The sequence below is a fragment of the Phasianus colchicus genome, chromosome 9 (genome assembly GCF_987193195.1).
Source record: "Phasianus colchicus chromosome 9, bPhaCol1.hap1.1, whole genome shotgun sequence".
NCBI classification, from domain to species: Eukaryota; Metazoa; Chordata; class Aves; order Galliformes; family Phasianidae; genus Phasianus; species Phasianus colchicus.
Window position 1 is genome coordinate 6,570,751 of NC_143444.1, and position 23,060 is coordinate 6,593,810.

General features: G+C 42.6%; 1 protein-coding gene across 3 annotated transcripts in view; it reads right to left on the reverse strand.

Annotated features, from left to right (window-relative positions):
* The window catches only part of COP1 (COP1 E3 ubiquitin ligase), a 129,398-nt gene that overhangs the window by 55,671 nt on the left and 50,667 nt on the right, over window positions 1-23,060 (reverse strand). For all 3 annotated transcript variants that reach the window (XR_016469075.1, XM_090145965.1, XM_090145964.1), the window contains exons 12-14: window positions 17,761-17,904; window positions 8,032-8,140; window positions 6,228-6,309 (exon numbers count right to left, since the gene is read on the reverse strand). Coding sequence is in view for 2 of the 3 variants with exons in the window: in XM_090145965.1 (XP_090002091.1) it covers window positions 6,228-6,309; window positions 8,032-8,140; window positions 17,761-17,904 (335 nt within the window). In the remaining variant the exon portion in view is untranslated. The remainder of the gene's footprint in view (window positions 1-6,227; window positions 6,310-8,031; window positions 8,141-17,760; window positions 17,905-23,060) is intronic.

Genomic DNA, 23,060 nt, shown 5'->3' on the forward strand with positions numbered 1-23,060 from the left:
TGAGTTTGAAGGGATCTTAAGGATCCTCCAGTTCCAATGCCACTGTTGTGGGTAGGGCTGTCGCCCATCAGATCAGGTTGCCCAGGGCCCCGTCCATCCCAACCTGGAGCACCTCCAGCAATAGGGCACCCGCAGCTTCTCTGGGCAGCCTGTACCAGCACCCCACCACCACCCTGTGAAGAATTTCTTCCTTGTATCTAACCTCCACCTGCCCTCTTTTAGTTTAAAGCCCATTAACCACTGCCTAATTCCTACATGCTTTTATAAAAAGTCCCTGCCTAGCTTTCCAGTGACCCCTCTTTATGTACTGTAAGGCCACAATGAGGTCACCCTGGAGCCTTCTATTCTCCAAGCTAAACAAGCCCAACTCCCTCAACCGTTTTCCATAGGAAAGGTGCTCCAGCCCTCTGAGCATCTCTGTGGTCCCTCTCTGGTCTTGCTCCAAGAGCTCTGCAACCTTCTTGAGCTGGATACAGGCCTGGACACAGTACTACAGATGGAACAGGGCAGAATAGAAGGGACAGTCACCTCACTCACTGACTGATGACCACGCTGCTTTTGGTGGAGTTGAAGACAGTTGGAAAATGTACACCAATGGCAAAGGTACAGATGCCCTGCAGGCAGCGTACAAGCGTCAGCATGGTTGATTTAAGTCTACAGCAAGTTGTGCTGTACTTGAGCATCACATACTGTGTTCTGAGGCAGAGCAAGCTAAAGCCAAGAAGCTGAGCATATAGGAGATGCACAAAGGCTCAAACCCTGTAACAGCTCCAATACTGGTTGGGCTTATTATGGTTGGGTTATCTGTGGCCATCTCTACCATCTTTTGGTAGAAGGCTTGCTTTGGAGGTGAAGGAGTGAGTAAAAATGGCAAAGAAGTGTAGGAATCTTGTTTCTCACGGTAGTCAATAAATCAGTGAAATAAGAAGTCTCATGGTGAGTCCCTTACGCTTGCAGAGCGTTCCTCTGTACTTTCTCCTGGTCATTCATTCCCTGGAGCTCTGCAGGAAAAGCAAGGCTTCAGTGTGGATTATTGGGGGTGTCAAGTCAAGGAAAAGAAGGAACGTTGGCAGCTTCTTTCCAACGTTCCTACCTGTTAATAGTATTGCTATTAACGAAAAGCTGGCAATGTCTGAACATACCTTGGAGAACGGCTTCAGGAATAGAGGAAATACACAACTGCTCAGAGCACACCAACACATCATTTTCAAACACAGCACTATGCTGGCATCGGACAGCTGCCAGAAACCATTACAAGGCAGCATGAAGACAACAAAAACACAAACAGTGATGCATACCAGATTTACATAAAGCCATTACGTAAAATTCAATGAAAACAGCACCCACACTGTTATTGGTTTTCAGAAGTAAATCTACCCTTATTTATCTGAGCTATAATATTCACCTTAAACATTTAGCCACGTTTGTAAATAAAACAAATGACCTTGTAAACATGGCTTAAGATGCTCTTTTTTCCCCAAATCAGACTGGAAGATATACCTCCTCCACTGTGTTTCTCACTGGAGGACAGAAGAGAAGCACAAAGCTAGGAAAGATAATTTTGCACTGTAATATAACACTTGTGTTTTGCTTTAATGAACTGACACCAAGATATATACACCCTAAGTTGCAGTGGCTATAGAGGACATCACATTTATGGATGTGACAGTATAGGAAGCAAATAATGCTGTCATTGTAGAGGACACTGTTGGCAGACACTGCTTAAACTTGAGGTATGCAGAGAAGTTAAGTGTTCTCACAATTTAGAGCAATGTTGTTCCCAAATCTAGGAATAAAGCAAACAGACTCATCTTGAAGCCTTCCAGTTTCGACTGACATTTAAAGCAGTGCCCAAAGTAGCCTAGTTCCTTCTTGAAACCATCTCTACTAAACAGCCATTTGGTCTCAGTTTTGATGCAGAAGTTACATGAGGGCTACGTCTCAGCTTCAGTTTTTTTCGTTCAAGTCTTCAGGTCACATTGCATAGCCGTTTATCTAGAGAAGAGTCAACCTGTGTGCTCAAAGCCATCATAATATTCGTTACAACTGACAGATGCAGATTAGAGTCTGTAGCAATTTCTGTGATCTGGCTGCTGAGGGATAGGGTAGGCTCCAATTATATCTTAGTCAGTGCCATAAAAAAGGATATATGCAACGTGTAACAACACATAATGAAACTTGTCAAGTTCTACCTGCAACTGTCCATTATTTTTTCATAAAGAACTGACAGTTTAATAAAGCATAATTCATAAGAGTTTATTTACCGTAGCTTTCAGCTCTGAGGTCGAGGCAGTAATTATACAATACACAGATGTCTTTATCACTTAGAATTGTTTGAATGAGGCAAACAACCACCTGAGATTGGCTAGTTCTACAACACATGTTCTCAAAACACGTTTCCTGGTATTGCTGCTAATGACATGTACAGTTCTAAGTGGCCAAGTGTCCACTCCTCAGCACACAAGAAAGAAGATGCTCTGGAGCAGCCTTCTCCATTTCAAATGCTTAAGTCTTTTTAAGATTCTTTTTATTCAGGACCAAATTTATAAATCAATCTTCTGTAGACCAAACACTAACTAATAAAGGAGGTGGAAGCCTGCACTGCAATAGCCGAAGGGGCTGATGTATGAAATCAGCACACTGATGGTAAGGTCAGGAGCATGATATAAACTCCTGATTGTTACCAGGCAATGACTCCTTGCACGCAGAAAGTTTAAGACTGTCAGTCAGGTATCTGGGTTGCCACTTTACCTATCAGCATCATCTTGACCTTTTGAGGCACTCCCAGTTGAATACAATGGCCCTCAAAGCTTCAGGAAGTTATTGAACTGCTATTAGCCAGGAAAACGAACAAGCTGAAAGTTCAGCCTGATATTTGAAGAGCTGTAAACACCTAAAACTCCAGTGAGAGTCAGTAGAAGCTGAAGGAGCTAACTGTCATTAAAAATGAAGCACCAAATAAACCTCTGATATCCTCACCACAGCTGAAACATGCTCCGACCTGCAGTTGTCAGTACAACTTCCACAAGGCCAACTCAGTGAATCTATGTTGCCCCATCACAGGTACTATGAAAAACAGCTGCAGGATTGGCATCCACTGCCTCACTTACAAAGGAAATAATTTTCTCTTGTATGTAATAAAACAAATGCTTGCTTTCCCCCAGTGCCACGAGGCAATGAAAAGTAACCTTTCACCACAGCTCAGAACCCTCACAGCTGATTCTGCTCCAGCTCTCCATTTTGAGCTGGAAATAGTGAAGGGACTTCAGCTAAGAAAGGACATAAACTATAGAAGGAGAGTTGGCTTTAATTAGTCAGTATTGCTAGCATCTCTGCAAGCATCAGAAAGCTTCAAAAAGATCAGAACAGGGAATACAGACTTGATTGCTCCAGAAGTGCCTCAGTGAAGATTTAAATTCTCCCTGCATGGCAACAGGTAATATTTTGCTCTCACTATCTCATTTACTAATTTCACTCCGGCCATTAAACTACATTCTCAGCCCAGAACTCATAGCAATGCTGGGTTAAGGAAGAGCTGCAAGTCTGCACTAGCTCCACCACTACCCAGCACTTCAATATCGACTGTATGCTGTCAAAAATTAAATTCTCTCTGCTCAAAGAGCAGAACTTCACCTTTTCCTACTTACATGAGAATCGTAGCTCCTGCCATTATTATGCGAATAGAAGAGCTGAAATTAAGGCCATGCAGTTTCCCTAGGCTGCTTGTACCACAAGTAAACACTAATTTTGCTGACTGCCATCTAGGTGGAATGCACCTTTGGGTCTCTTATAGACATACTCAACTACCTTTGCCCCTTTAAGAGGGAAGTGAATGACAACCATAGACAAAATGGTGCTTTCATGCACACGGTAGCTATTTCAAGTACATTAATGCTTTTACGCCCTCATTACCTACTATTAAAGTACAAAGATCTCCCACAAATAAGCATCCTGGATTATGTTCATCTAATGAAGAAGTTGCTGCAGGACCCAAGACCCGAGGATGTTGTTTCTTATTGTATCAGAAGCATTTTATCCTTTGTGACACTTCATTCATTAGCCACCTCTTTGCTGCGTCTGAGCCCTGGCAGCACCAACGTTGTGAAGCACCAACGACAGGATTATTAATCTAAAATCTCTTTTCCCAATACATACCTACTGAGGATACAGAGCGCTTTAAAAATTAGCCTCCAACTTGAAAAGACTGAGAAGAGACAGGCAGATACACAGGCAAGCACGAAGAACTGGCTAAGCTGTCACTTTTTTGCTGGCTTGTCCTGAACACTTGACAGAAAAATTTTACACCCATGCTTTCTAGAGAAACATGGAGAGATTAGATTCAATTGTTCTGGTCACACCAATATCTATCAACACTGAAATTTCTTGTTAGAAAGCCCAGTGTGGCCTCGCAAAAGCAGATAAGAAAAAGAGGCCAGGAAGAGTATGCAGCTCTTGTATTTGCCATCAGATGCTGCACCTGGCCAAATATGTCCTTAATGCACATCCAGAGCTGGCTTAACGTTGTTAAGCACTCATTAAGGTAAGTAGAAAGACAAAAACAGAAGTTATGCAAATTTATGAGTGAAGACAATTCATAGGTGTTACCTTTTCCTCGAGTTTAACCCTTTTTATGTGAAATGAAAGTTGGACACCGATGACAGCTCAATTTGGATGTTTGCTACTATTGCTCTGTACCTGAAAGACTTAAAAGCGGTGCTTATTTCTAACACTCACACAGGACTCCATTTATTTGCTTGTTTTGTATGCAAATCACAGGCAAACTGTGGTGGAGGTAGAAGATAAAATGTTCCAGGCCAGTTCTATTCACTAAAAAAACCTCACCAACATACCTTCAAAAGACCTTTCAGGATTGAAATGCCATTTATGTGGATCTGCAGACTTTATTACAATAATTTCTAAGTAAACATCACTCTTAAAAACTATTACTGAAGAAGTGAACTGTCAAGTTAGAGACAAGAGCTCTGCTTGCAGCTGGCTTTCCACAACTGGACAACTTGTTAGCATGCTAATAAATGCGTGTCAACCTGGTAGATAAGCTTCTTCAAATGCACAGCATGAGTGGGGAGCAAAGTGATAGAAAGGCAGATAATTTACAAGGTGAACGTTCCCACTGCATTTAGGCCCATATAAAACACTCTTGGCTATCAACCATAAGGGGGAAAGTGTAAAAAAATATATATATTAAAAAGCACCTTATATACAAAACAATCATTAAAGCTACATTTTCTAAATGAAATCGCCAATGACATGAACAGCATTAAATGCATTTGACAAACACTAATACAGCTTTCTTTTGAAACTATTTAAAAGCATTTTAGAGGTTTTCAAGGTTTAATTGCTGTGCAAAATTTATCATTTCAAAGCAAATCATGAACAGCTCTGACCAGGGCTCTGTTAGCCCATCTAGCAGAGTTCACCTCCATTGACTACAAAAGGAAATTATTAAACAACTCTAAAGCTCTTTTTGCTTGATAAGCAAGTTGTTATTGTAAACACATTACAGATAAAATCTTTTTCATTAGGGATGAAGTATGTTACATGTGTTACATATTCCTCAGTCTTTGGATGCTTCCTGTCTCTTAGAAGAGAAACATTTACCTACCAGGTAGGTTGGGAAAGAGCTGCCTTAAGGGTTCTCCAAAATCTCTTTGACCAATGGATCTTTGAGTACGGAAAGTTGAGAGTTGCTCCCAACGATCCCATTGAGTCCACTGCCCAACCTCATTAAGCTCTGAAAAAAACACCCTGCACCTTGTGAGAAATGTCGTGCAGGACATTTAATGTTCATTTAATGTTCAGAACTACAGGTAAAAATGCCTGCTGCTGTTCAGCGTCTGCTTTTTGCCTGACAACCTAATTTTTTGAAACATAAATACATGCTGTTCTTTTGAAAGGCCCCGAGGCTTTAACTCAACAAGCTTAACTAATGTTAAAACACGCCCGATTTTCTTCAGTGCTCTGGAAGATGCTGGCTAGAGAGTATGTTACCCCAAAACTGAACGTCACACCAAGAAATCTTAATCCCAAAAAAGGCTCTCACTCTAAGCTCTGAACAGTTCAGTGGTATCTTGACACGTTACCACACCAACAACAAAACTGAAGGCAGCTGAGGAATCAGCTACTTGAATTATCACATTTCTGTTCCTCAGAGGGAATGCAGAAAGTGTAAGTCTTCTGCAGAGAGACAGGAGAAAAAAAAACAATACCTTTTGCATCATCAGAGCCTGAAGCTAATAGCTTTGGGTCCATCAAGTTGAAGTCAACACTCCAGCACCTTTTCTCATGCTCCTGTTTAGAGAAAGAAGGCAAATATTTCAAGGCAGTGAGCTGTAATCTGATCAAACAGTGAAAGAAAAATGCATGCTGTTTGTTATAAATTGTCAGGCTGTTCCTGGGCCTTCTGGTGGTTTCTCAAAAACTTTTCTCCCAATCAGATTAATGCTTGTAGTATGCTAAACATGGCTTGAAAGAAGTCAGCAGCATAAGAGCAATTTTAAGAACTAAAACTGATTTTTTTTCAATTTGATTTTTAAATTTGAAGCAATTATGATTTCAAGAAATATATGTTAAAGATCTATTTTTCCAGTATCATTTGGCTGTTTTTCCAATGTGTGCTGCTAATTATTCTAACAAAATACAGCTTTGTCTCCCAATACTGATTAAGATGTCTGTCTAAAGCCACTTAGACCATCTTCTATCAGAAAGCCCTCATCTTCATATTGAATTATTAAACAGCACTTCTGGTGTCTAATCCTGTGTTTCTCCACTCAAACACACACTTTCAAGCCTGCACACAAAACACAGAAGGGCTGTATTTGTTATGCTGACATCTCGTGTGGAATCAAAAGCACCGCACTGAATGAAACCTGAAATTCGGTCAAACCCTTTGTTTAAAGCCTTTAAACAAGATGATAACATGAAAAGCTCTCCAGGACAAAGTCACTAAAGGATTTCTAATACACGTGAGGCAGATGTCAGTGTGTGTGCCTTTATCTTTTTGTAAATCTAAATCAAAAATTCAAGTGATCCGATAAGAAGCAAAATTAGTTTGTTTTAACACAAGCAACAGCTGAGTCCTCTCTAGGCTCATTACTTAGTCTCAAAGAAATGCAAAACGTATATGGGAGGAAAACACACAAGATTTTGTCCAGCACCTTTTCTTTTTAATTGACATATGTACAGGATTAATGAAAACAAACACTGTAAATGACTAAAACAATGAAAAAAGTAAACAAAGCTTTAAGTAGGAATTAAAACTTATGTGGAACTGTCAAGAAAGAAGAACCAAAGGCTTGCCTGCACAGACCAGTTTCAATGCAGTGTTCTACCTACACACCACGCTGCAGCACTTCCAACCTCACAACACCAGGCCACCTTTACTTCCAACCTCCTTGTTCTGACCGCAAAGCTCTCAGATCCATTCAATGAAAACACAGTGTTCAAATGGCAAGAAAAGTACCACAAAGTTATCACAAAATAGGTCTCACTGTTGAGCTCAGTCCACATATGCACACACTGCTCTGCTGAGCACAGGACCGTACTGGGAAACCTTCTGCCTACTGTTCCATTCACCTAGGCTTGCTACATAAGCCTGCATTTTGCTCTTCTGCTTTACAAATACCCGTAACAGTAATCACTGCAGGATTTCACAAAAGGCTTTTGACAAAGACAGACGTGAAGCAGGTATGGAGAGAGCCAGACAAAGGTTTCTAAAGGAGGATGAGACAAATAAGTTCCAGGAACTCATTTCTCCCTGTGCAAACTACCTACCTAGAAGCAGCAGCAAGACTGGTGGCAAGAAAACATCAACTGCCTCATGACTGTGACGAGACAGAGCTGCCTCACTCAGAGGACTACAGCTCAATAACATTGCATGGATAAGACATTTGTCAAACAGAAGCTGCATCTATTTCACCTACTGCTGGACTAAAAGCAGCATCTCAATCTGAACACTGCTCCCTTGACACAGTCTGTAGTGCAGAGAAGTGTTGCTTGCTGATTACATGTTACCTGGTAGACTTTGGATCTTTGTCCCGTGAACCCATCCCACAGGATGACTGTGCCTTCATAGTCGCTGCTGGCTAGCAGGTTCTTGTGGTAACTACTCCAGCTGATACAGCTTTAAAAAAAGAAAAAAAAAGAGCCAGGTCAGATTTTCATTAAGTCATACCTTGCAATACATCAGGTGATTGGACTTAAAAAGCATGCAACACTTGATGATCTCGAAGGTCTTTTTCAACCTAGATGATTCTGTGATTCATTCAGTCCATGCCACTGAAACACTTGAGAAAGGACAAAACCAAAAACCACCAGAAACAACAAACATTCCTCCACAAGCTAACAGAAGAACTTCATATAGGAATGAGTGACATCACTTAAGCAAGCAAAGTGCTACAATTTGAGTTAGTTATTTTTTGGATATATTCATCTCTAATATAGCTATTGTTCTGGCTTTAATTCCTCAAAAACTCTCACAGAGAGTTTAGTGTTTGATGACCTAACCTCTTGCCAATAGCTACTACTTTATTACTACTACAAAGATAACTACTTACTTAAGAAAAGCTGTATGTGCAAAGCACAGGCCTGCATAGAAGGCAAAATAGTCTTGCACCTTGGCACACATATAGTTCTGTCTATGTGTATCTGCTTACATAAGCCTGTAACTTCTGAAAAACTATTTCCAAATATCAGCAAATGTGGAAAGCTCACTTCTTATGCAGAAGAAAACAGCAGTTTGTTTGCTATGGGCCATTTAGGAGATGCTGCTGACGGGGAAGTGCATTGCATGGGTTTATATTTTAACTGAATTAAGTAGGCATAAAAACTAAATGACAATTCCACTGACAAACTAACTGCTAGCAGACAAAACAGGACCAACAGTACTGCCAAGTCACATTCATATCGCTCTGGCACTATGCCTCCGCTCTGCCTCCTGAAAATGTGACAGAGGTAAGCAAATTTGTAATACTTGTTCACCAATTTTTGGACCATCTGGCACAAAAGCACGCCAGTTGGTATCAACTGCTATGCATGCAGCAGAAACTGAATTGACAGAGCCAGTTCATGCGGGTCATCAAACCACTCTGACACAGTTAACTAGATTAGGGCAGCCTCGGGACCAAGTTTTAACCAACAGTATAGCTAAAAGTCCAGGATTCCACAACTTTTTAGTCACCCTTTGATTACTGCAGCCTGAAATACGATGTAGATGCATGGAATCACTTGGGAGTATTTTACCTTGGCAAATTCTTGGTTCCACCGTACACTTGTATCCTGTTTTCCTCAGGAATAAGGCACTTGAATATGGGAAAATCCTTTTCCTTTGTTAAGGCAGTTTAAAAATATAAACACCATTGTTCTTTGATTAGCACAGCTCTGGTGTCCTACTCCTGACAATGCTCAGATTTACCGGGGGTGTTAATTTTAAAACTAGAAGGGAACGATGAGTACCAACCTCTAATCTCAGCTGACTGCTATTTAACTGTAGCACCAACAACTTTGAGTAATGTGAAGCAAGAAACCCAGCTGGTTTCTAAGACAAATTGAAAGAAATATGTGAAAGAAATAACATGCTGTCAGTGCTTGCATCAACAGGAAACTTCGTTGAGTGATCCAAGCCTTCTAGCTCCAACTTGCTCTTCTGCACACATTAACTTAAAACGAGACCAAGCCATCCAACAGAACCAGTTTTCAACAAATCTCTCACACCACTGTGCAATGCTCAGAGAAAGCTTCCAGGATTCTCCTTTCTCAGTGCATTACTGGCAACTTCCTTTAGCAGGGCTGCACTTTTTGTGCTTACCTCTACCTGTAGAGCCTGTTCTCATCCTTGGGGCATTTATTTCTTGCAACAGTCATCTACTATTTGCAAAACTTCACATTCAGAAATTTCAAAGTTTCACTTAATATAAATCATTATCTTGTACCACCAGGTGCTAAAAGAAGGGCTAAGGCAATACTGCTCAGGCAATGCTTTTCCTGAATAAGTCATTATGGGCTGGGGAGCAGACTAAACCACCCACGATTCAGAAGGAAACAGTCAGAGATCTGCTACTCCAACTGGACTGTCACAAGTCCATGGGGCTGGATGAGATTCACCCGAGAGTGCTGAGGGAACAGGAGAATGCTGTGAGAGATGCACAGTCCGTAGACACTGTGGCAGTCCGTGGCTTGGACAGGTACACTCTTGGCTGGGTAAGGAGCTGGCTGGAGCGCCGGGCCCAGAGAGTGGTGGTCAATGGAGCTAAATCCAGCTGGCGACCGGTCACGAGTGGTGTTCCACAGGGGTTGGTGCTGGGGCCTGTCCTTTTCAGTATCTTTATTGATGACCTGGATGAGGGCATTGAGTGCACCCTCAGTAAGTTTGCAGATGACACCAAGTTGGCTGGAAGTGTCGATCTGCCTGGGGGTAGCGAGGCCTTACAGAGGGATCTGGACAGGCTGGAGAGCTGGGCTGAAGCCAATGGGATGAGGTTTAATAAGACCAAATGCCGGGTCCTTCAGTTTGGCCACAGCAACCCCAAGCAACGCTACAGGCTTGGGGCAGAGTGGCTAGAAGACTGTGTAGAGGAAATGGACCTGGGGGCGCTGGTTGATGCTTGGCTAAACATGAGCCAGCAGCGTGCCTGGGTGGCCAAGAAGGCCAATGGCATCCTGGCTTGTATCAGAAGTAGTGTGACCAGCAGGAGTAGGGAAGTAATTGTTCCCCTGTACTCAGCTCTGGTGAGGCCGCACCTTGAGTACTGTGTCCAGTTCTGGGTCCCTCACTGCAAGAAAGACATTGAGGCCCTGGGGCGCGTTCAAAGAAGGGCAACAAAGCTGGTGAGGGGTCTGGAGCACAGGCCTTATGAGGAGCGGCTGAGGGAGCTGGGATTGTTCAGTCTGGAGAAGAGGAGGCTCAGGGGAGACCTTATTGCTCTCTATAACTACCTGAAGGGAGGCTGTAGTGAGCTGGGGGTCGGCCTCTTCTCTTGTGTAACTGGTGATAGGACTAGAGGGAATGGCTTCAAGCTGCGCCAGGGAAGATTCAGGCTGGATATTAGGAAATACTACTTCTCTGAAAGGGTGGTCAGGCACTGGAATGGGCTGCCCAGGGAGGTGGTGGAATCCCCTTCCCTGGAGGTGTTCAAGGAACGTTTGGATGTTGTGTTGAGGGATATGGTTTAGCGAGAACCATTGGTGATAGGTGGATGGTTGGACTGGATGATCTTATAGGTCTTTTCCAACCTTTGATTCTGTGATTAGTTAGAAAGCGTGTCTTCCGCCCTTGTAGATACCATCCCCAAACATATCATTAAGGAGATATCATCATTATGTCCATGCTACCACCTCTGGGTGCCAACAGAAAGGCAAATCTTGAGTCGATGATTTACCTGAAGCCTCATTCTGAGAATGAAGTGGCTCCCTGTGGACCAAATGCAGCTAGCAGGCACTGCCCTCCAAGGACTGCAGAGGTCCAGAGACAACCATGGCTGACGTCTGGAGTCCAGCCACCAGGTGACCACTGATGGAAGCAGCAGCAGCTCATAGCCCTACAGCTACAGCACAAGGCCCTGGGCTGGAAACAGTCTCCAAGCACTGGCAGGGGGCAGGCATTGCACCAGACATATCTGTTTAAACCTGTTCCTCCCGTCATCTTATCTTCATTCAAGCCAGCACTTCAAGGAGACAGCTTAAGAAAAACATATCTAAGTTTAGCCATCATAGAAGAGCAGAAAGAATACAGCACAGGGCCAAATCTCTGAAAATGCGCTCTTCCATCCAGACAGCTTTGAGAGCATGTCAGACAGGCAGCATCAGCAGGAGCAGAGAAAGGCAGATGGGCTGCTGCCAGCCTGGCTGGTTAGAAATGAACTATGAAGAGGGTAACTGTATAACTGCATAGTGTAAATAATAGTAATAATAATCATCATCATCATCCCTAATGATGAAACTTTGGAACTACTGAGTAGATAGAGAAATATAAAGGTCAGTTAACAGTGCTGTTTGAGATGCACTAGACCAAAGAATGCCTAAGGATGTAAGGAATGTCAGGCTCGTAAGGAAAAGTAATAGATTATCACAGCAATCAATATGAACAGAGAAAAATGAAGGTTTTCTGTGCCCTAAAGCATGTCCATTAGATCTGGCACAGCAAAGACCAAGCTAAGCATTCTGCACCACTTATCCTGATAGTGTTAACAAGGGGTTAACACTCACTTGGAAACCATTTGTGGATAGACTGAGAGGGAAAACAGGAGCTGACAGGTGAAAAATGTTTTGGGATTTGCAGCAACTAAGTGGTTCAATTAACACCTTTTAAGTCACACACACCATAAATCTTTCATTTTTAAGGAATATGATTAAAGGATCATAATAAGACAAAGACAATCTTGTTCCACCTCTCTGCTTTAATTCCCCCCTCATCACCACCCAACTCTCTTTACAAAGTCTGAAATCAGAGCGTTCTCCTTGACATTGTAGTACTTGAGCTTCTTTATGATTTAAAGCCTCAAAAGTAACTTTTTGTAGAGCGCAATTCAGGGTTGGAACAGAGAGGGCAGCTCCTTCTCCAGGTAAAGGACACTTTTTTACCTAATCGTTCTTTGTATTAAAATAGAGTAAAGGCTGCAAAGAGATGAAGAACAAGTTGTTCTGAGCACACCTACAGCTCTCTCCTCCACGTGGCTTCTCTGGGATCTACAGAGGGTTGGGATGGTACTGCAGATGGTACTGGGGAGAGGCTGATCATTTTCCTGTGCCCAACACAGTTTTGTTGAAATTTCGAAGGCCTTTTATCTTCTTGGGTTCCTGTAAGATGTTATCATGGATAACAAAGTGAGCGAGACTCAGAAATGCATGGGTGAGCAAGATTGAGACTGGGAAAGGAAAGGGCAAAGGGGAGATGGGCCAAAAATGCAGCTTACTCAGTCCTCAGGTGAGTTAAGCACAAAAACCCCAGGAGTATATAAGGAATGACCTTCTGTAGACAAGCTCTGGATGGCCTGCAGCCACATACAGGGGAAAAATTGAAACGCGGAGGCTATGATGTATGATATAAAAGATAGATACCTAGGGCAGAGATAATGCATAATTAATAGTGGGTTGTGAAGGTCATCTCTTATTTTAAATACTAGTGGCCGTACTTCTCAGTTTTCACTTCGTTCCTTCGACCACAAACAGTGCAACGGTTGCACCAGAGGTTTACTCTGCTGTAATTTATAACTGCTTTCCTTCCAAGAGATTAGCTAGGAGAAATTTGCTGAGAAGGTCTCACTGAAAGCTAATTATCTCCTGTTGAAGCACTCTTCTAACCTTGGCATCTGGTCCGGACACACAAAATCCCTGACCCTGTGAAGCTGTATGCTCATTTTGTTCGGTGACACGAGTGGGCAGCTCAGCGAGCGCTGTCAGCTGCGCTGATGTTTCTTTCATGAGCCAATGTTTTTATGGCTGAAAAGTCTCAAATCCACAATGAAGTTACCAGGTGTCAACTGGATGGAGCTGAAGCTTTTAATAAGGCACAAACTACTTGTGGGCTGACACGCTTTCGAGTGCCAAATGTTTCAGATCCAGTCTAACGCCAAGAGTAAACTAATGCCCAGTAATTTGAGGGCAGAAATGCCTTTAAAGGAATGATCTGTTACTTTAGGGTCCATCCCTGTGAGCAACAGCACTAACCAAATACTTCAGAGGCATACAGAATTACAGCAAATACTAAAACCATATATATATATTTTTTGCTAATCAATCCAAAGAAAGTCCATTATGGGGGTTAAGAGAGAAACACTTTTAAAGAAAAACATCTCACTGCAAAATAAGGCAGTTACCTTGAAGCTGGAATTAATGGTAGCTGCAGGTGTTTCTGTTCTCTGCAGCAGAAATATAGACGCCCAACAACCACCCTTGAAGTTTTCCAGCATAAACAAAGATCAGACTTCTCCAAATAGCCCACTAAGCTGAAGAATACCACACTGAGTTTTTGCTTAATTTAAGCTTAATAGTAGGGACTGAATGACACTTTAAAAATTGACAGTAATACGCCTGCAAACTATTAGGCTAGAGCAATCGTGCATTTGATTTATTGACACCGAAAAATGAGAACAATAAAATACCAGCAGCCTCCTAAAAACACACAAACCAACAACCAAGCTTTTACTGCAGCTGACTAAATAGATGCAGCCGATTTGGGCGGCTTGTGGTAACATCTATCACCGAAGTACAGATGCTGCAAACACATACAGTGGTGAGCATGCAGAATATTAAACATGCATTTCAAAGGCGTGTTTACCTAGCCACGCTTGCACATCACCTACTATGGATTAACGAGGCCTAAAGCCAATTTCTTTCACCTGGAACGCTAGCTCCCTTATTTTTTCTTTTTTCCTGCTGCAGCCTATGGCAGAGCAGCCATTCTGCCTGTTGGATAAATCACAAGAGGGCTGTGCTTGCTGCTCGTCCCACTCTGGTCCTCTCCCACCTCCCCTGCTCAGAGGGAGCTGCAGATTACTGCCTGCCATCGCTGGGACACAGCAAATCATAATTAGCTCACACGGTGCTGTTTATAGCTCCTGCACAATGCCAGGATTTGTTTCTTGTGCTGAAGCTATGAATCTGTAAATGGGATTTTTATGAGGATTTATGTGTCATCTTGTGTTTTTCCTGGAAGCTTCTGCCTCTGTTGTTCCCGGGGGACGCGGTGCGCGTTTACCAGAAAACTGACACACCAACTTCCTTCCCCATTCTTGAAAAAATAAAGATCAGGAAAAGCTCAGCGGACGATGAAAAAGGAACACACTAAAGAAGCAGGTGGGTGTAAAGAGGGGGTTGGAAAAGAGGAAGAGAGGCTGTGATACAGCTGGTGCCAGGGCTCTGCTCCAAGCAGGCCTACGATCTATTGCGGTTCGGTGAGACCTGAGCTTGCAGTGGACACCCATGCTGGAGGGCTGATGCCAGCCTCAACCACAGCTGCCCTTCTCCTCCCTTCCCATTTTCCTTTGTCTTCCCCTCCCCAACTGCTCCAGGACAGCAGGCTGAACTTGGCCTTGCCTCTGCTATCACCTCAATGGAAGCCCGCCTGAGCCGCTGCTCCCCCAAAGCTGAGTCACCAGTGTTAAGCTCATGATTTATGTCCCAGCATCATCGCCTTGAACAAGGTTAGCCAGGATCGATTTAGGGTGAGCTTCCATGATGTGGATTTGGAGAGCAAAACTGCCTGCAGACAGACAGCCCTGGTGCAGTGCACAGAGGAAAGGGATGTTACGAGCTGTGCCGTCTGCAAGATCACCATTATACCAATGGCTTTTTGTTGTTGTTGTTGTTTTTAAATGGCCTGCTATAATCAGCTGGGACACAAAGCTTCCCACAAGGCAGCCTGACAGCAAATGGATTTTTCAATGGCAGCACCATGACAGAGTCCCAAAACCCATCCAAGACAGCAGGTAAGAGAGGTACCACCCATGCAGAGCTGCAGAGATATGTTTGTCCCTGGGAATAGAAAGGCATTAGTGAGAAGCTACAATAAGCCTTTGGAAGATGCTGTATTTCCACCCAAATTAAGATGAAACAGCCTTAAGCCAAGGCTTTTTTTTTTTTTTTTTTACCGTAATGCAGGCACAATTTCAGCATACTGCAATATTCTGTAATGAGATTACCGTCTTCCTTCCTATAACTTCTCCCTCAAGCTACATCACTTCAGAATAGCAAATTATGATACTGTTTTACACTGTGACAGAGAGCCCCAGGACCAGTGACTGGCAGCACAGCTAATGGATATAGCAAGGATGCATTTGACTGACAGCCTAACTTTATTTGTCAAAACCAAAAGCACCCACATGCTGAAGGAAGGTTGATATAATGTGAAGGTGCCAATGGAAAAAAAAAAAAAAAAAGAGCATTTTTTGGAAGGAAAGAGAGAAACTAGGGCAGGTAAATGAATGAAGAGGACCCTGTCCATCTCTGCTGAGGCAGAGTGTCAGAGGACAGTACATTTGCATCGTCACATATATATATGTATATACATGCATGAGATGTGAGAAGGAAAAGAAATGCTGAATGCAAGTAGTGTCTTGTCTGGAGCACAAAGCTGACAAGAGTAACATCAGTGAATGTGCTAATGCAGCTCTCCTCACCAGCAGCTGCCAGGGAAGGGAGAACAAACAATTACCTAATGCCTGGCAGGACTGTCGGGGCAGATTCCTATCAAATGTGAAGCAGTATGTTGGGAAGTAGACTCGGGCACCAAATTCACTTTACTTTCCCCCTTCTAATTAAGGCAAGAAGTATTAATCAGCTGCTAGATTGTTCTCCTATTATTCTACTCTTCTTTTCAGAACAATGAAGCTGAACAGTGTGAACTCTGCTACGACTCGGTCAAAAAAGCAGAGCATTTCACAAGTCCAGCAAAACCCAAGCTCTGTCAGCAGTATGGTTTATCAATACAGAATCTTCTCATACTGTTTATATTCAGCTCCAAACAGGCGATAAATCAGAGTAGAAAGAGACAGCTGAATGATACTGATCTAAATATCAATGCTGTGTGAAAGGAGACAGGTAAGGGAATGAAGAAGAAATCCAATAGTTGGTCATGAAGGGATCATTCCAAGCAAACAGGTGCATTTACATAAACAAGCATCATACAAACACACAGCTGCACAGGGAGACTGCCTATTATATTTGTATGCTGCCTAGCCCACAATGAACACATTCACCCAGCAATGCTCGTGTCAGAAAGTCCTGAAAGCCAGCCCCTGAGTAGCTGCATTTATATCTCCTTCAGAGAACAGTCACACACATACACAGCAATCACCATAAATGACACAACAGCAATTGATCTATTTCATGGAATGTATTAACTACAAAAACCACCATTTTTTTTTTGCTACAGACCTGCAAACATTACTATTTCTGTTAGAGTAGGAACTGGACTTATCTAAAACAAATCTGTTGTTCACACTTCTGTAAGGTGCTTTACTGTTTTCAAAACATAGAGTAGTGAATCAAAACAAATGAGATGCTGAAGACTTACATTAGCATAACGTGCTGTATTGACACGATTGCTTCCATTATTTACTTTTGAACTTCAGTAGAATTTTTGAATTGGAATTTAAGTTATGTTAGCTGGATTCTTTTGATAAAAGTTGTGGGATAGGCTACACTTCTTTTGGCTCAAGTCACTTATAGGGATTAAAAAATAAACACTGACAGTAACAACAGAAGTACAAAAATCATGCAAGATCTTTTCCCTAGAGCTCAACATCATGAGGTCCATCAGGCAAATGTAAATTCATAGGCAAAAGGTGCAAATGAGGCATGTTTCCTGAGGACCATTAACCTTTTGTTGCATGGAGAGGATCTTACCAATGAATAGAAGTGCACAAATGAATTGGTGGCTGTTATAAGGAACTGGGGACAAAAGTTATCTGTATAAGCTCTGACATTGCTTGTAGATCCACAAATCAGGTTTTACTCTCCTTTTACCCAAGTGGATATCCAACAGCATTTGCATGGAACACGGAGGCTCTTCACTACCATAAGCTGCTTTCTCTGAATACTTGGGCCCAGCATACTTGAGCAGGAGTGCTTAGTGCCGTGTCGTCCCAGCCAGAATACACAGCAAGCTCTCTGCCAAATCTTGCTTTCCCCCCCTCCCAGCCAAGTATTACCCATGGCAGATAAAGAAAGCAAAAAAATCAACAACCCAACACATAAGCAAGCTAGTGGAAAAGGCAGTCTGAATGTAAATGCAAAGTCAATACCTACCTGATTTTGGAATTACAGGTCATTTCATTCTCAGGGTAGTGAATATCCACTGCATCCTGAATGACTGTACCATATTCATAGACTTTAATCTTCTTTGTCACCCCCGCGATGGCAAAGTAGTCACAGTCCCGGTCAAACTCAATACTAGGAAAGAAAAGCATAGACTGAGAATCACGCAACACGACACATATTCATTGCTGGTAAGTACATTTCAGTATGGCAGAAAAGGTAATAATCCTTCTTAAGACTGCAGTTAGCAAATACGCTGCACAGAACAACATAGAAGATGTGGCACCAACCACAAAGTTCTTGCTCTCAGGCACCATTTTCTAATCATCCCCTCCAAGCACATCCGTTCTTCGTATTACAAAATGAACTTCTGTTCAGAAGCTCTAAAGGTTTTTCAGTTCAACTACACCAGCTACATTACAAGGTACCCAAACTTCACAGCTGAGGGCTCAGGATGGAAACTTGCTTTACATTCAGCAGCACGGTCTACAAACAAGATGCTGCAGGATGCCTGCCCATTGATTTATTTTGGATGCACTGCTCCATCCTTCAGCAGTTCTGTACAGCAGCTTGGTGAACTCTATGTATTAATGCAGAGCAAATCAGTACTTCTGGAAAAGGCCCACTAAATTCCTTAAGCAACAACAGAGGGTTGAGATGTATATCATCAATACTGTAAAACACACACATGCTATGACTTCCACTTAGGGTTGCTCTTGGAAACAGAGGCACTTATTTTCTTGAACTGCAGGGCAAGTTTGTAATAGATATCAACAAAACAGCAAGTAAAAGCAGTCACCTTATAACAAAGTTAAGCTGCAAATGAGAAAAGCCTGCGGTTGTACATGACATACGTCTGAGGGAAAGGCAGGCAACAGGGTATACACAGCTCAATTCATTGCTATTTCCACAGTTTGGAAGGGCTTGAAAGAAACCTATTTAACATCTAGTAGCCAGAGAAGTAAATCTCTTTTCTAGAAGTAGCTTCTTACCAGCCCGTAGCCCAGGCTGCACAAGGTGTAGCAGGACGGATGTGTGCAGATGCCTACCTAGTTTCAGGAGCATCACTGTCAGCGAGATTAAAATTTGGTGTTACTCCTAGAAAGAAGGCTGAAGCAGCATTTGCCCTCAGTCTTTACACTGCTATGACGAGTCACCAGCTCTCCTCAAGTCTCCCACCTGAGCAATCTTCCATTGCTTGCCATTCAATAATTAATTTCAATCTCCACTGCCCCTATCAGAATCTCTTAAGAAGCATTTGTGAACCAGACAGCACATTCTGACTGACAGCAGAGAACACCTAGTTTAAGCTGAGCGGATTTCACACTCGTATAGTCTGAAAAATCCTGAGCAGGGGTACTTATGGTACCTTTCTACAGTTAGAAAGTGACAAAGCAATTATAAGAGAAGAGGGCTCTTCAGGCAGCACTCACAGCTGCCACAGCTCACGTTTCTTACCCCTCGCCATAGCTGAGCAGTTGAAGGCACTGCACTGTTTTCAAGGGAAGAGAACTTCAAATGCCAGCAGAATTTTCAAATCCTTGTAGAGGAGAGATATCATCAAGTTATTTTTAAACTATGGAGACGAAGGACTTTTGATATGCTGCCTGACGATACGCAGTAATTCAATGAAGCAGCTTGTAACTCGGCCTTTTAACTCAGGTGCCTAAAATTCCCCAAAGCACTGCAGGAGACAGTTTCTCCACCACTGCTTGATTGCTACAGGAGAGATAGAGCGAGTCAGGCCAAGCCTGCCAAATCACAGTCCCAAAAGGCAAAGAAAAGGAACGTGCTTATGACTGGGGAATAAGGGAATAAAGTGGATGCGCATGCATCTATTTATATAAAATGGGAGAGAGAAAGCAAGCAGTAAAGCAGCCAGGCTGCTTCTCTCCTCCCCAGACCTCCCCAACCCTCACCTCCTTCTAAATAGCCAGGATAAAAGCACCGTTCCAGACTTGTCTTGTCAGCCCACTCTGCTCTATGTGAGAATTGTATAATCGAAAGCACACCTAACAAAAGAAGGGATTTACTTCTACCACCGTCTTAATTGAACTGCAGTCTTGGCTCCTGCTTGCTGCCCCGTGGATTCAGGTAGAGCACAACTAAACTGATGGCAGCAATTCATCTGCCTGGACTCAATTTATACCTTCAGCCTTCTGCTACTGCAGAAAAAATAATTTATTACAATGTCTGGTAAAAAGCCAAGTTACTGGAATAGAACACTGTCTCACCTCGGGTAGGTTTCCTTCTCTAGCATTAGTTCAATTTTTTTATTAAAAGATATACCATGGACATAACAAACGAGCATCTCTATATGTCTGTAAAAGTTAGCATACCATTAAAAAAAATAATAAAGAGCATCAACCACCAAAACAGATTGTCAGACCTGCGACCTTCAAACAGCATCAAAGACACTGCAGGGAGAAAACTGATGCAGAAATGAAACACCACCTGCACAGATGTGTTTGGTGGCTGTGAAGAAGGCAGGCAAAGCCAAAACAGCAAAGCTAACAGCATCTCATCCTGCCCTCCGTAACCTACATGCAGTGCTGGTAGAAAAAGCATCCCAGCTTTCTGACGATCAGATTTTCGTAAGAGACTGGCAAAGAAAAATATCAACAACCTAAGTAACTAATGGAGCAGATTATTCACTATGCAAAATTATTGCTAATATTTGCAGAGCTCCGTTTCCCCCCCCCCACACTAATCAGGATTAGGACAAACAGCCCCATTTGCTCAGCAGCAGCCATTCCCACACTTTTTCCTACAAGTCTTCCAAACATGTTTAGTATTAAGCAAGGCTCATTTGCACTTAACTAGCTTGCTGGTATTCCTGTCACTTACTGTCTCAAATCTTTTTGTTCCAATATAAGCTGTGCCTTACGCGCATGTTTATCTTTATGAAAATTCACAAGAGAACTCAGTTTTACATATTGCCAAAAGACACAATGGGGCTAGCTCTGAAAAACAACAGCCTGCTTTTCAGGTGACACGTTTCTATAGGCAAATTTACATAAATAAATCAAGCTTGAGCCATTAGTACAACAATAACACGCAATCGGGTAATAGGAAATAACCATCATTTTTGTCAAAAAAGGCCATCACTCAGCAAAGCAAGCAGCCAGAGCACAGCACATGCAGCAGTTAGCATCTGCTTCATGTGCAGCAAGAGGCCACCAGCGAGCCAACACAAGGCAGGAAGCGCTCGTGTGCTGGATGTTAATGTCCTTCTGAAAGAAAAGCCTTGCGTTTTGGCAGCACTGTTATAAGCACACCTAACGTGGGACCAACAGTGAGTATTTCAGTGGAGTGCTGGGGAGGGCTGAGGGAACAGCAGTGCTGGAGCTACAAACCTACCTCAGCCCTAGCTGGAAGCAATCACCTCCAGAGATGGGAGACTGTCCTCTAGACTGACAGCATCAGAAGTAGCCCCACGCTGGCCAAAAAGGTGGCTACTTACTGCTCTGCATGCTTAATCTAACATACAACTGCCTGAGAAGGAAGCAAGGAGGCATGAGATGTCACAGTAAAGCATGAATAACGAGAAGAAAACACAGGTGACTTCACTAGTGTGGTTTCTATCATTATTTTCTATATTTAAGGAAGCAGCAGTGGAGACTGCAACATTTAGAGCATCTCAAAGGGGAACAGGGAACACATCCAGTGAAGTTCCCTTTTGGACTGCCAGTGATCCTTGCTGCTCACATCTGTGCACGTTAGGAACCATTAACAGTAGTCTTTTCTCCCCCACTTAAAAGAGCACTTTTAAAACTCCTTATTTCCAACAAAGGCAACTATCTGAATTTTTGTAAGGAATCTTCTGGGGATGCAAGAACTCCTGGGTTTTTCAAAAGATGATTTATCAATGTGCAACAGAATTTATGTATAAAAAAAGTCAAATTCAGAGTAAGCAATTGCTTTCTCCTAGGGAAAACAGAAGAGACATTTCCAATTCCCAAATCACTGCTTTCTTTCTCCTAAGTTAAGCAACTGGCATCTATTGGAAATACCACTAACAGTCAGCGGAAAGCAAATGCATTCTCAAGAGTTCTGCTTCCTCTGCTGCTTTTCTTTATTCTCAATCTCAGAGATTATAAATCAACTTCTTCATTTTAATTCTAAAGCCAACGACCTTGGAGAGCACTTGCAGCTAACAAATGGAATTATGAAATAAATTGCTTCTGAAACACGTCTTGGACCATGGCTTAGTATTGAGGGTAGACCTATGGGGAAAACAGTGAAGAATGAGTATTCCCCATTTTTATTACTGTATAAAGCCTTGCTACATTTGCATCCTGATGGTGCATGTGGTTGTGTTCGCCACATCCCTGGATGATACACCAGAGTCAGAGAATGCATACAGATGGGCAATTGGAGGGATTAAAGAGATGGAGCAGCTCCCATACAGGAGGAGTGCCAGAAAGGCTGAGGCTTTTGCTTTGGAAACAGAAGGTTGAGGGAATGGACAAGCAGAGTGTACAAAGCCACAGTGTTTATGAACAAAGTGACAGCAAAAGTGGTGGTGAACCACTTCATATTGGAAGCAGAAAGCACTTTGCTAGAAAACTGATTTGGAACAGATGAAGGTTCATCTTTGGTTCCCCACACCCCCCCCACTTTAACACACACACACCCCTGATCCTTGCTGCTGCACAGCATGATGATGTCAAAGGGAACCTGACACTGGTAATGAACATTGCACATATACACACTCTACAATCACTACTACAATCTTAAGTCCTGACTCAGTAACAGAATCTGAGACTGCAGGAGTTGCCATTTCCAGAAAGCATACGTCTCAGTCCCTCCCTCGCCATGGGACTATATATAGTTTTCTGACTGAATATACCAAATCCTTTCAATTCCACTTTCTACCTAATATGGTGCTGTTTCTATTTCTACATCTCCAGTTCCACATTCAACAGCAATCTGGATAATTGCTCTCCAATTTGGGGGGGAAGTTAACTGGTGGGAGGGAAGAAGGAACTGCAGTTTTTGCTTTCAGTCTTTCTCACTTTGTGCTCCCACTCCCCAGAATCTGAAGGATATCCTGTCCCAAATCCTACTGCTTGCAGCCTCCTTGCTTATTTCCGACATGTTTTGAAACACTGAAGTCAAGAGATTAGAAATTTAGGTTACAACCCAATCCATGAGCAGCCCTGCAGACTGTTTGGCACCTGGGACCAATACAGAAATTGGTATTAATATCACATTCCTTAAAGACTGTTTTTACAGCAGACTTTTATTTTAAGGCAATGTAATTAGTGTCACTAAGTATGCACTAGCAT